We start from the raw sequence: 14,578 nt of genomic DNA on the forward strand, positions 1-14,578 counted from the left end.
TAGTTAATAGGATATGATCTGGACTCATTTTCCTACATCTTGTCTTTATATGTAAGATATTGTGACACTCGCTGTATCAGAAGATTATCTTACTACTGCTCAGTTATTTGAGGTGCATACATACAGTACTAACCTAGTACCCCTTAAATTAGACCTGTTAAGCATTCCCTCGCCTTAAAAATGTTCAGTTTGATACCCTAAATACCTCGGCCAAGGGCACGTGTCCCAGAAGCCTTCCTGCTGACTCTACTACTTTAAAAGGACCGTGTTATCACAGACAGCTACTTTAACATGAGGGCTGCCATGTTGGTCAATGGATGGCTGTGGATACAGGATCAGATGCCCTTATGTGCCCATTTCCTCCACAGCGGCCACTACAGGTGAAATATAGTAGAGGTGGCCAAAGTCACTTAACATAGTCCCATTCAATAGACTTCCGATGTTTGAGAGCCGCAAGACATGCACATACATAAAGTAAGAAATACATGTAAATAGTAGTATGTATTCATATTTAGTATGTAACTACAGATTAATAATGTAAATGTTATCATTAATAACAGGAGGCCCCCCATACTGCCCCATATAACTGTAGGCCCCTATGCTGTCCCCATATAACGGTAGGCCTCAAAATGCCCCATATAACAATTGTCCCCTTCCCCATCCAGCCCCCATCCCCATTAGTTACCACTAATCCTCCACAGCAGTGCATTCCCTTCCTCTCCTGCTCTGGTCCTCTTTGGCAGACAGAGAGAGGGAGGGACAGGTTGTAGTATACGTGCCTGTGCGAGGCAAGTCTGCTCCTAACAGCCACTACGTAGCGGTGGCAGGGAATGGGATTCTTGCACTTTTATACAGATTGGGACCTGGAGGTGATCCATGATCCGCATGACACCTAGGAAAGAGTCCTGTGCAGCTTTTGGTCACCCCTGAAATATAGTATAACAAGGGTGGCTTTAGTCTGGCAAAGATAGAGATGATAATTATCGGTGCTGGCTTATAGGATAGGACATCTTTGATGCCGCATGGCTCTATTGTCCCATCAGGACAACTGTACTTAAATAAAGGTTCATCTTACCAAATACTTTAAAAAAAAAAAAAAAAAACACAAGAAGCTCATGTTTCAAGACATTTCGGTGATTCACCATTTTTCAAGTGAGTAGCTGTTCTTGTTGTATCTTGTATAACCTCACATTACAACATCATAAAGCCACGGCGCTTGGCTGCACTCTGACAGAAACAGTAATGGGATGGATTACATTAAAATATAGGGCTGCGAACCATTAGACGGGGTGACATACGTCAAAGGGACATTTATAGGATAAACATAAAATAACAGCACTCAGCCCTGACTCTAGTAAAGCTTATTTTCTCACTTTCACTAGATAATTCTTCACCAGTGCAGTTGTTTAGCGAACCTGGCAACAAGACAAAAAAAAACATAAATTAACCCTGAAAGGATGCACCCTGTTCCTTTAAGTAAATATTTACTTTTGCATACAATTTTTATCTAAATAAATTCAAAGCTTTTTTCATTTAAAGGAGAACTCCAAAACTAACTTATCCCCTATCCACAGAGGATAGGGGATAGCTAGTTGATCGCAGGGCGGTCTGACCATTGGGACCCCCTGGATTCTCCGGATCGGGACCCAGCTCTCAGTGAGGAGCATGTGCCGCAGATGGCTTGCACCCCATTCATTTTTATGGGAGTGCTGAAGAGACCTACCTCTCTGGGAAATCCGGTCTTAGCTGTGAAAATAATCCCACTCAGAAAAGCCTCCATTTGACCATAACTGGTTGTGGACTCTCATTATACTTCTAGCAATTGGTATAGTGGAGAATCTGGGTGTGTGGCGTTCCGGAACCCAAAAACCACATTGGCGTCACGAACACTAGGGGTTAATACCATCCAGCTCCTGGGGTTAATACCATCTGATCCCACCACTCACACCGCTACACCTGTGGTCCGCCATTACACCCAGTGGTCCACCGCATATACAGATGTATACAACTTTATGGACACGTCTATTCTTTTTATGTCTTCATTAAATCTATAGCTGTACGTTTCTATACGTTATTGGGGAGATTTTTCAAAACCTGTGCAGAGTAAAAGTTGACCCGTTGCCCATAGCAACCAATAAGATTGCTTCTTTCATTTATTTCAGAGACCTTTTAAAAAAAAAAAAAAGAAGCAATCTGATTGGTTGCTATGGACATCTGGTCAACTTTTCCTCTGAACAGGTTTTGATAAATCCCCATAATATATAATACACATATTATAATTTATTATTAATATGAATTATAATTTACATTATTATTATTAGGAATACTTTTTTTCATACTTTCTGTTAAGTCTTTCCATGTAGAAAAAAAAAAAAGTTTAAAAATTTAATTAATCCATGCCTGAAAAAAAAAAAAAAGTTAAATATATGGAAAGGAAAGACTGTATGTCTCCATAAGTATCCCATTAACTGCAATGTATGTTTTCCAAAAAGGACAGCAAATTGCAGGATTGGATACAATTCCATCTTACAATCCTCTCTAAAATGCATTGCCGTCTATGGGGATGATGCATTTCCGAGCATCCCTAGAGTCGGGGGATGTTGGGAGTTGTAGTTTTGCATCAGCTGGAGGCACCCTGGATTGTTTGAGCACTGTTTTGGTCCGTAGGTCACTATGAATAACACACTTATAAATAATACTTTTATTCCATATCGATAGATAATTCCACTGTATTTACCTGGTTGGGAAATGTTTGATCTATTAGAATGTTTTTGTTTTACTAGTGTAGAATGCAGGAAATGCTCTAATCTGGTCTAACAGATGTTTCTGCACTTAGTGTGGGTGTCCACTGATCAGTTCCGCAATGTACAAGAAATTCTTAAAGAAGCAAACAAACCCAGAAGGATCCTAATTCCAACTTACATGCTCCTGTCAGACCGGTTCCTTTAAAGCATACCTGTCAGTTCAGGTGACTTTTTAGGAAAAGCTGTCCTGTGTGTGTGTACATGAGACGCAGCTCTATTTATAGCCACGATATACATTGTCAAGCAGATTCTGCTCTGCAGGCTTCATCTATAATTTACAGTTCTCCCAGAGCTGGTGGGCAGAGCTCCCTCCTCCCCCGCCATAGACTTGTATTGCTTGTCTTGCAGACAAGCAATGGTTCGCTGTGATGTCTATCCAGCTTCACTAGGTGGCCCAATTATAAGTCAATGGAACCTTTTAGTAAAGCTGGACAGAGATCGCAGTGAGCAAAGGAGCGACACATTTAAAGGGGTACTCCAGCGAAAAGCAAATTTTTTTTTTAAATCCACTGGTGCCAGAACATTAATTTAAAAATCTTAATCCATCCAGTACTTATCAGCTGTTGTATACTACAGACCGATCAAAACTTTTGACATGTCTCTCATATCGACCCCGACCTGAAATCAGACACAATGTCAGGTATTTAAAGTGTACCCATCAGATCCTCCAAAATTTTTTTTTAAATATATCACTCAGTACCTATTCCTGACCATGTACATTTTTATGTGTCTAGCAGCTTTATTTATTTTTTTATTACAATTTTAATTTAGCTCACTAGTCTGAATTCCTCTCAAAGGGAGGGGGCGTGGCCTCCCAGTGCAGGTCTCCGCCCCCTCCCTCAGTATGCTGTCTACTCACATCTCCCCTAGCATTAGCAAAACTACAACTCCCAGCTTGTCCTCACTGACAGTAGCGGGACACAAGCTGACAGTGGGAGGATTTTTCCTCCAGCTGTGATCCCTGCGCTCACAGCTGTCAATCAAGGAAGTGTGTCCATGACATAGGTGATGACACATGGACACAGCAGGACTAGTATGTGTCCAAGCAGGCAGGGGGGCAGTTGTTTGACAGTTTTTGTCAGTATGAAATACAGAAAATTTTCTAATGAAAGCGATTACAAAACCTATTGGTTATATATGCTTTACAACATATCAAAAGTTTTTGTATCTGACAGTGCCCATTTAAAGGGGTACTCCCGTGGAAAACTTAATTTTTTTAATCAACTGGTGCCAGAAAGTTAAACAGATTTGTAAATCACTTCTGTTAAAAAAAATCTTAATCCTTCCAGTACTTTTTAGGGGCTGTATACTAAAGAGAAATCCAAAAAAATGCATTTCCTCTGATGTCATGACCACAGTGCTCTCTGCTGACCTCTGCTGTCCATTTTAGGAACTGTCCAGAGCAGCATATGTATGGGGACTTTCTCCTGCTCTGGACAGTTCCTAAAATGGACAGCAGAGGTCAGCAGAGAGCACTGTGCTCATGACATCAGAGGAAATGCATTTCTTTTTTGGATTTCTCTTTAGTATACAGCCCCTAAAAAGTACTAGAAGGATTAAGATTTTTTTAATAGAAGTGATTTACAAATCTGTTTAACTTTCTGGCACCAGTTGATTTAAAAAAAAAGTTTTTCACGGGAGTACCCCTTTAAGTAAATTGGCCTGAGATGCTATACTAGGCATAGCCAATAAGCAGAACGTAGCACTATTGCTGCAAAACAAAGCAGACCTTATAGAGTTCCCCCTACACAACCCCTATGAACAAAACCAATGTTGTTCAGTAAAGTTAGTTATATAGGTGAAGCCGTGGAGCGACATACAAAGGCCACCTTAAAGGAAAACTGTCATATGTTTTGTCCCGCGCTATCCACGAGTACCTGTGGATAGTGCGGGAGACGCTGAACATTTTGAGTCCTACCTTGCCCGGATCCGCTGCGCCGTTCGCTCGTTATAGCTGGTTTTCGGTATATTCAAATTAGCTGCTAACTGGCACGGGCGGGGTTACTGCCTTCAACTGGCACTGTGACGTAACCGCCGCCCGGCCCGCAGCACCGCTGGCTAATGAATATTCATACGTTGACTTACACTCTCTGTCTCATCTCGGCCGAGTCCTGGACGATACAGCGCATGCACCCTTACTCCAGCGCTGCTCCGGTCAAATGAAGCAATGCTGAAGACCGCTTCCGGGTGTAGTAGGAAATCCCGCGCATGCGCAGTATCGTCCAGGACTCGGCCGAGATGAGACAGAGAGTGTAAGACAACGTATGAATATTCATTAGCCAGTGGTGCTGCGGGCCGGGCGGATGAAACGTCACAGTGCCAGTTGAAGGCAGTAACCCCGCCCATGCCAGTTAGCAGCTAATTTGAATATACCGAAAACCAGCTATAACGGGTGAACGGTGCAGCGGATCCGGGCAAGGTAGGACTCAAAATGTTCAGTGTCACCCGCACTATCCACAGGTACCCGTGGATAGTGCGGGACAAAACATATGACAGTTTTCCTTTTAATAGGGAAACCATTAAGCTAGTACGTTTATTACGGTTGTGGCAAAATACTAGGGTATAAATGACTTTGAAAGGTAATCTCTACAACACAGGAACACACTTGCCTCTCTATAAAGACTAGTATAAACTAGTGTTGCTCGCGAATATTCGCAATGCGAATTTTATTCGCGAATATCGCATATTCGCGAATATAGCGCTATATATTCGTAATGACGAATATTCGTTTTCTTTTATTCTTTTTTCACAGTACACATCACAGTGATCATCCCTCTCTGCTTCCAGCTTGTGTGATGTAAAGAAGGCTGTAATACTACTGTGTGAGACTGGCGTGCGAATTTTGGCATATGCGAAAATTTGTGTGCGCAAATTTTCGCACATGCGAAAATTAGCATATGCGTATATGCACATTTTCGCTTATGTAAATTTTGGTTTATGCTAATTTTCGCAAATGCTAAGTTTCGCATATGCGAAAACAATACGCGAATATTACGAATATGCGAATTTAGCGAATATATGACGAATATTCGTCCATATATTCGCGAAATATCGCGAATTCGAATATGGCCTATGCCGCTCAACACTAGTATAAACCAGTGGTCTTCAACCTGCGGATCTCCAGATGTTGCAAAACTACAACTCCCAGCATGCCCGGACAGCCGTTGGCTGTCCGGGCATGCTGGGAATTGTAGTTTTGCAACATCTGGAGGTCCGCAAGTTGGAGACCACTGGTGTAAACTCTATAGATGAGAATGGTTGTGCGTGAGCCAGTTGGCAGCCCATGGTGTACTCCTCCAGACAGAACGCTTGTCGAGTGGCTGGCTCTGGTCACCGCGCACAGTCCAGTTTGTAGTGAATACACTGTGCACCGGATTACGCTTTTATTTGCCTCCCGTGTCTTATCAAAAGTTATCTCCCGTGAAAAAAGAGTTTACTTAATTATTTTCACTAAAGGAAACTTGGCATAAGACATGGCGCACAGCTGGCCTTTTGGACGGCAAAACATTCGCTTGTTTTAAATTGGTTATCTTTATTTGTTTATTGTTGTACACTATGAAATGTTTACTGACATACTTCTGGTCACAGCATTATCGGGTTTGGGTCAGGGGAATGACCTCCTTTTTATTTTAAAGGGGTACTCCGGTGAAAAACTTTTTTTTTTTCTTCTTAAATCAACTGGTGCCAGAAAGTTAAACAGATTTGTAAATTACTTCTATTAAAAAAAAAAAAAATCTTAATCCTTCCTGTGCTGAAAACTACAGCGGAAATTTTATTCTTTTTGAAACACAGAGCTCTCTGCTGACATCATGAGCACAGTGCTCTCTGCTGACATCTCTGTCCATTTTAGGAACTGTCCAGAGCAGCATATGTTTGCTATGGGGATTTCCTTTTACTCTGGACAGTTCCTAAAATGGACAGAGATGTCAGCAGAGAGCACTGTGCTCGTGATGTCAGCAGACAGCTCTGTGTTTCAAACGGAAAAGAATTCCCACTGTAGTATTCAGCAGCTAATAAGTACAGGAAGGATTAATATTTTTTTAATAGAAGTAATTTACAAATCTGTTTAACTTTCTGGCACCAGTTGATTAAAAAAAAAAAAGTTTTTCACCGGAGTACCCCTTTAATCATCAGGATTAGTTTATTATCACAAGGAATTTTGTGTAAATCTCTCTCTCTCTGGCTTGGATGGTTTGCTACAGTGTATCAGTGCAGGTAAAATGTCCAGGCTGTTTAGCAACCCAAGGATGGCTCATGCATATGACAAGGCTTTGGGCTCCTTTATGGCAGAACACAGTGCCCCTACAGACCTGTAATACAGAGTCATACGCACTTTGTATGCCGCCATATCATGCTTCTTTAAAGGGGTACTCCCATGGAAAACTTTTATTTTTAAATCAACTGGTGCCAGAAAGTTAAACAGATTTGTAAATCACTTCTATTAAAAAAAAAAAAAAAAAAAAAAATCTTAATCCTTCCAGTACTTTTTAGGGGCTGTATACTAAAGAGAAATCCAAAAAAGAAATGCATTTCCTCTGATGTCATGACCACAGTGCTCTCTGCTGACCTCTGCTGTTCATTTTAGGAACTGTCCAGAGCAGCATATGTTTGCCATGCCCCTTCCCCCGACATTTTACTGGGCCCCTCTCCCCAACAGAAACATCAAGGGAGGTCCCATTGAGAATCCAGGACACCTTGGGTCATTATACAGATCCAAAGGGGCTCAGGTTGACACCAAAGAAGGTGTAAATAGTAAGGCCTTGTTATCACGACTGCACTTTCAATCCATTTTTTTGTTAATTTTTGGCACAGTTGGTCTTTGCACAATTCATGTGTGAAAGAGGATGATAATTTTATGGGTAATAAAAATTGTGAATATGTAAAGTATTTTTATGTCACCAAATGAAAATATACCACCACACAGGTGTGCAAAATATTAGTGTACACCTCAATGTTATACACACAAACAATAATACACTAGCAACACAATACAGTAAAAATGATCATCTTAATTAGAAGTACAAATCTCAAAAAATGACAAACGTGTATTAAAATGGCACCAGTACACACAGTCATATAGGACATATACATGAATGGACCTCTAAACACTGGGGGGTCAAACTGAGTACAAAAGAGATAATAGTGCAGCAATAGCAGATTAAAAAAAGCACAAGTAAACCAAGAAACAAAAAGAGAATAACATAAAAACAGCATATACTGCACACAAAATAAATGACCAGTTTGAAAATGTGTATATAAAACACGAGTGTTACCATGTGGAGGCCAGATCATGCACACCTACACCAACACGCGTTTCGCTGTTGGGTGCTTCATCAGGGGGGGAATGACTCCCAGCGTTTAGAGGTCTATTCATGTATACTGAAATAAAAAAGCACAAACGGATGCGCTCCGTAGTGTAACACCAAAGGTGAGTTGGTAACGCTAAGTGTGAATTGCGCTTACCACACGAAGTTGTACTCCAACCAAGTACAACAATGGAACAGGGCGTATCATCAAAGGGTCTCTGCAGCTTCGTCCTGCTGAAATAGAATCATGATAAAAACAAGCAATCTCCAGGTAGCAGAGCGGGATCAATGGAAGCGCTGAGACCAGATAAGAAGTTAAAAGGATTTATTTCCCATAATGCAACGCGTTTCACGGTCACCCGCTTCCTCAGGCATCATGCCTGAGGAAGCGGGTGACCGTGAAACGCGTTGCATTATGGGAAATAAATCCTTTTAACTTCTTATCTGGTCTCAGCGCTTCCATTGATCCCGCTCTGCTACCTGGAGATTGCTTATTCATGTATACGTCCACTATGTGTACTGGTGCCATTTTACTATATGTATCTAATTTTTTTAAATTTGTATTTATAATAAAGATTATAATTTTTACTGTATAGTGTACTATTGTTTTGGTGTATGAATTTATAGCGTTTTTATCATACAATATAATAAAGCCTATAGGAGACCCTCATGTATCAGCCAGTGTGGAGAGGGTTACAGTGAGCATCTACAGTATGTCTCTGGAGCATATCCATGTGTTATACATTGATTTCCACAGACACTGTGTAATGCCTAATTTCCCCTGTGGAGGTGCTGTAGGGAAATTGAACACTTGCTTCCAGGGTCCTGAACTTGCGATCACTGAGATTTCTGATAATAGGTGACCAGCCTTATCACTAGGGGCACTTCTAACAAAAAGTAAATGCCCAGAAAGCACCATGTCTTGTGCATACTTAAAGGGGTACTCCGGGGCGTGACATCATAAGCGGACGGGGCTATGACATCATGAGCTCCTGGCATCGGCTCCAGCGTTCAGAACAGTTTGTTCCAAATGCTGAGCAACCGAGTACCCCTTTAACCTTTTTCACGCATATTTTTAAAGGGTTACTCCGCTCCCCAACATCCAGAACATTGAGTTCCGAATGCTGAGTGCGGGCTTCCGTGTTCATGCCCACCCCCTTGGGATATCACATAACGGGGCGGGACGTCACGAGGGGGCAGGCGTGAACACGGAAGCCCGCACACAGCGTTCGGAACTCAACGTTCTGGATGCTGAGTAGCGGAGTAACCCTTTAATATAACACATTTTTTTTACTTGCAGAATTATGGGCAATGATTTTGCCAATTGAGGGGCAGCTCACACAAAGCAATTTTCCCGATCCCTTGTCCGTCTTCTGTATTGTGTGGGTAGTAGCTTTATTTATACTGACAGCCCGATGATTCCACTGCAGAAATAGACCCTTGGGCCAACATGAAAGATTTATAGTTTTAATTTAGAATCCTATTAAACCGGCAGTGAGCCTCCGTTCATCATCCCATCATTACACCGCCCACCTCCCAGGACACTGTTGGTGCACTTGGTCCATAATCTCCCCGTTCACAAGATTTATTTCTATGAATCCTTATGAGACCCTGTAAAGAAGAGGACGCACAGTATTAGGGTCTGTCTATGACAATTGCATTGCTTTCCTAGAGAAGTCGATTTAGAGGGTTTTTTTCGCTCTTGGTCATACATTTGATATTTTCTACTCTGTTAAAGGGATTGCTTGGAATTTTACTGGCGGTCCAATGATGGTTATCGCTAGAGATGAGCGAACTTACAGTAAATTCGATTCGTCACGAACTTCTCGGCTCGGCAGTTGATGACTTTTTCTGCATAAATTAGTTCAGCTTTCAGGTGCTCCGGTGGGCTGGAAAAGGTGGATACAGACCTAGGAGACTCTTTCCTAGGACTGTATCCACCTTTTCCAGCCCACCGGAGCACCGGAAAGCTGAACTAATTTATGCAGGAAAATTCATCAACTGCCGAGCCGAGAAGTTCGTGACGAATCGAATTTACTGTAAGTTCGCTCATCTCTAGTTATCGTCTAAGACACGAAGCAGACGGATCATCAGTAAACACTGACTTTCTGCCTCCATATATAAAGCTATTCTTCCGTGTTACAATAGAAGTGTCTCACAGTGATGGTATTCCGCCAGGCGCTATGTTGGAAGCTGCGGTGCCAAGAATGACCTCACCGAGAACACTCAAGTAGAGAAATAAGTCATACACTATAAAGAGGGCTAAAAGGGATTTACAGGAAAAGAAAACATGGCTGTCGTGTGTAGCATTGCAACTAGAGATGAGCAAACTTACAGTAAATTCGATTCGTCACGAACTTCTCAGCTCGGCGGTTGCTGACTTTTCTTGCATAAATGAGTTCAGCTTTCCGGTGCTCCGGTGGGCTGGAAAAGGTGGATACAGTCCTAGGAAAGAGTCTCCTAGGACTGTATCCACCTTTTCCAGCCCACGGGAGCACCGGAAAGCTGAACTAATTTATGCAGGAAAAGTTATCAACTGCCGAGCCGAGAAGTTCGTGACGAATCGAATTTACTGTAAGTTCGCTCATCTCTAATTGCAGCTCTATTAAAGTGAATAGGGCCTAATTTCAATACTGCATACAGCCTTTGGACAGGTGTAGTGCGGTTTTTGCAAGAAAGTAGCAGTGAATTTTTTCTTGAGGAATAGAAGTATTAAAGGGGTATTCCGGGCAAAAATATTTTAGCCCCTATCCAAAGGATAGGGGATAAGGTGTCTGAGCGCGGGGGGGGGGGAGGGCCGCTGCTGAGACCCCCCGCGATCTCCCTGCAGCACCCGCATTCTATGCAGGTGCTGAATCTCCAGTTTCGGAAACCTCCAGGTTTCCGGAACTGGGGATGTGACGTCATGCCACGCCCCCTCCACTCAAGTCTATGGGAGGGGGCATGACTGGCGTCACGCCCCCTCCCATAGACATGAATGGAGGGGGCATGGCGTGACGTCACGTCTTCAGTCCCGGAAACCCGGAGGTTTCCGAAACTAGAGACGCAGTGTCCGCATAGAATGCGGGTGCGGCTGGGAGATTGTGGGGGGTCTCAGCAGCGGCCCTCCCCCCCGCGCTCAGACACCTTATCCCCTATCCTTTGGATGGGGGTAAAATGTTTTTGCCCGGAATACCCCTTTTTTATATAAACTTTTTTTTTACATATATATATATATATATATATATATATATATATATATATATATATATATAATCAACTGGCTCCAGAAAGTTAAACAGATTTGTAAATTACTTCTATTAAAAAATCTTAATCCTTTCAGTACTTATGAGCTGCTGAAGTTGAGTTGTTCTTTTCTGTCTAAGTGCTCTCTGATGACACCTGTCTCGGGAACCACCCAGTTTAGAAGCAAATCCCCATAGCAAACCTCTCCTACTCTGCAGTTCCCGAGACAAGCAGAGATGTCAGCAGAGAGCACTGTTGCCAGACAGAAATCAACAACTCAACTTCAGCAGCTGATAATTATTGAAAGGATTAAGATTTTTTAATAGAAGTAATTTACAAATCTGTTTAACTTTCTGGAGCCAGTTGATATTAAAAAAAATTTTTTTTTCCTGGACAACCCCTTTAAGGCTCCAATGTGAAATCGGCTTCATAGAACTATTTCAGCAAAATAAATAAATATATAAAATAAATCAAATGAATTCATTATATAAATAAATAAAATAATTGAGTAAACTTGTGGCATGTGATCTGTCCTATCCCAGTATTCTGATGTTGACACATGCACCTATTATTATTTTTCTTCATATAGTAAAAGGCTTGTGGTCTTGGTTCCCAATGAAGCAGTTTTTAATTCTCGGCGGCCATACACCAGTGAGGATGAGGCCTGGAAGACTTACCTGGAAAATCCCCTGACAGCGGCAACAAAGGCGATGATGAGTATAAATGGAGATGAGGACAGCGCTGCGGCACTTGGCCTTTTATATGACTACTACAAGGTATGGTTACTGTAACGCTATATAAGGCTGCTTTCACACTATGAATTTCTCCGTTTAGGAACTTCCGTCAGAAGTTCCGTCACTACAGCTGCGAAACCCGTCCGTTACAAAACCCCTGACGGCCGTGACTAAATCGCATTGCAGCCTATGGGGTTTTGTAACTGCCCGTTTGCACCTGTATATGCCCGTAATTCATTACGGGCGTTATACAGTGACAGGGCATCGTGGATGCATGCAGTAATTTTTCCGCCATGATGTCCCGTCACTATATAACGCCCGTAATGAATTACAGGCATATACGGGTGCAAACGGGCAGTTACAAAACCCCATAGGCTGCAATGCTATTAGTCACGGCCGTCAGGGGTTTTGTAACGGCCGGGTTTCGCAGCTGTAGTGACGGAACTTCTGACGGAAGTTCCTAAACGGAGAAATTCATAGTGTGAAAGAGGCCTAAGTTGTCTTTGTACCATGGATGCACGGATCTTCAATTAGTTGTAAATAAGATAAAATACCATATAGGCCAGTGTATACCCAACTTGTGGCTCTCTTGCAAAACCACATCTTCCATCATATATGATCACACTTCCGGCATGATGGTAGTTGTGGTTTTGCAATTTCTGGTGAACAACAGGTTGGGGAACACTGATACAAGTCTATACACCCCTCTTAAATCCTCTAAATACTCAATAACCACTATTGGGGAGATTTATCAAAACCTGTGCAGAGGAAGAGTGGTGTAGTTGCCCATAGCAACCAATCAGATTGCTTCTTTCATTTTCCACAGGCCTCTTTAGAGGCCTGTGGAAAATGAAAGAAGCAATCTGATTGGTTGCTATGGGCAACTGCACCGCTCTTCCTCTGCACAGGTTTTGATAAATCTCCCCCTATACTGTTACTGACCAAATCCAGTATACCAAGACCAATATTACCAATAATACCAGTATACCACCACATAGTAACTAATACAACCACATTGCTACTGAATAAAATCCCCTATAGAAAGACAAATATTCCACTCATGCAGTGACCATATAGTGGTAAATATAGTTGTGGAAAGGCTCTGCAAACCATATAAGTGACTTCTCTGATCGGTGTGTGGTGGACCACCGGTGAAAGTCGGGACCACGGGTGTAGCGGTGTGAGTGGTGGGATCAGATGATATTAACCCCGGGGGCTGTATTGTATTAACCCCTAGTGTTCGTGACGCCAGTGTGGTTTTCGGGTTCCGGAAAACCACACGCCCGGATTCTCCACTATCCGAGTTGCTAGTGGTGAAATGAGAGTCCACAACCAGTTATGGTCAAATGGAGACTTTACTGAGTAGAAGACAGGTTTAATTATCTTCACAGCTAAAGCCAGAATTCCCAGAGAGGTGGCCAGGACCCAGAAGGACCTCACAGCTTGCTGGATCAATATACTTTTAGTTAAAGGAGAACTATGGGATTGAAAAATGTATCCCCTATCCTAAGGATAGGGGATAAGTTTCAGATCGCGGGGGGTCCAACCGCTGGGGCCCCCCCGCGATCTCCTGTACGGGGCCCCGGCTCTCTGGTTAGAGAGGGCGTGTTGACCACAGCACGAAGCAGCGGCCGACACGCCCCCTCCATACACTGCTATGGGAGAGCCGGAAATTGCCGAAGGCAGCGCTTCGGCTCTCCCAAAGCAGGAAATGGAGGGCGCGTGTCAGCCGCCGCCTGGTGCCGTGGTCGACACGCGCTCTCTATGCAGAGAGCCGCAACCCCGTACGGGAGATCGTGGGGGGCCCCAGCAGTCGGACCCCCCGCGATCTGAAACTTATCCCCTATCCTTAGGATAGGAGATAACATTTTCAATCCTGTAGTTCTCCTTTAACTTGTCTTGAAATTTGACTTGACTTGACTATGTGCAGGACTTTACTAGTTTCAGTGACATAGCCTTGAGACTTACTGGAATGACTGTAGCTTTTGTGGCCTTCCAGATGCTGATCACTTGCACTGAGATCTCTGGTGGTTGCTGTCTCAGCAAAGACTGATGGTACAAGAGAGTGAATTATAATGGCCGCCCCTTTATACAGTGGGGGGCTGGACTAAAGCCCATTGGTCAAGCTGCAGGTCATAGGTTAAGCTGGTGCTCTCTGGGAGAACATTTGACAGCAAATCATGTGACTGCATAACATAACATGTGACCGACTTACACAGGTCCTTGAGACCTCCCACAGGTCCTTTGTACTACCTATACATAAGGATCCTATCTAGGCATTAAAGTGATATACACAACATTATAATACCAACAGGGAGAGACCTTGCAGGGGAGCCCCCAAGGTCACTGAGGGGCTCAACCTGACAGAGCCTAAGGGTAGTACAGGACCATGTCCTGTACTGGGACATCACAGGTGTCATTCACTTTTCTTACTATTCTTCTTTTGTTCTGGGTCACCATGGAGACTTCTTCAGTCCAAAACTCGTCTCTGCAGAATCTGCCAGACAAA

General features: G+C 43.0%; 1 protein-coding gene across 6 annotated transcripts in view; it reads left to right on the plus strand.

The window, feature by feature from the left end:
* GRHL2 (grainyhead like transcription factor 2) overlaps positions 1-14,578 on the plus strand; it is a 169,928-nt gene that overhangs the window by 63,125 nt on the left and 92,225 nt on the right. For 3 of the 6 annotated variants that reach the window (XM_056522511.1, XM_056522510.1, XM_056522512.1), the window contains exon 2: positions 11,925-12,111. In XM_056522511.1, the coding sequence (XP_056378486.1) occupies positions 12,046-12,111 (66 nt within the window). In that variant the 5' untranslated portion in view covers positions 11,925-12,045. Of the gene's footprint in view, positions 1-11,924; positions 12,112-13,021; positions 13,250-14,370; positions 14,483-14,578 lie in introns of those variants that run through there. The other 3 variants (XM_056522515.1, XM_056522514.1, XM_056522513.1) reach the window with 3 other exon arrangements.

This window comes from Hyla sarda, chromosome 5, assembly GCF_029499605.1.
Source record: "Hyla sarda isolate aHylSar1 chromosome 5, aHylSar1.hap1, whole genome shotgun sequence".
NCBI lineage: Eukaryota > Metazoa > Chordata > Amphibia > Anura > Hylidae > Hyla > Hyla sarda.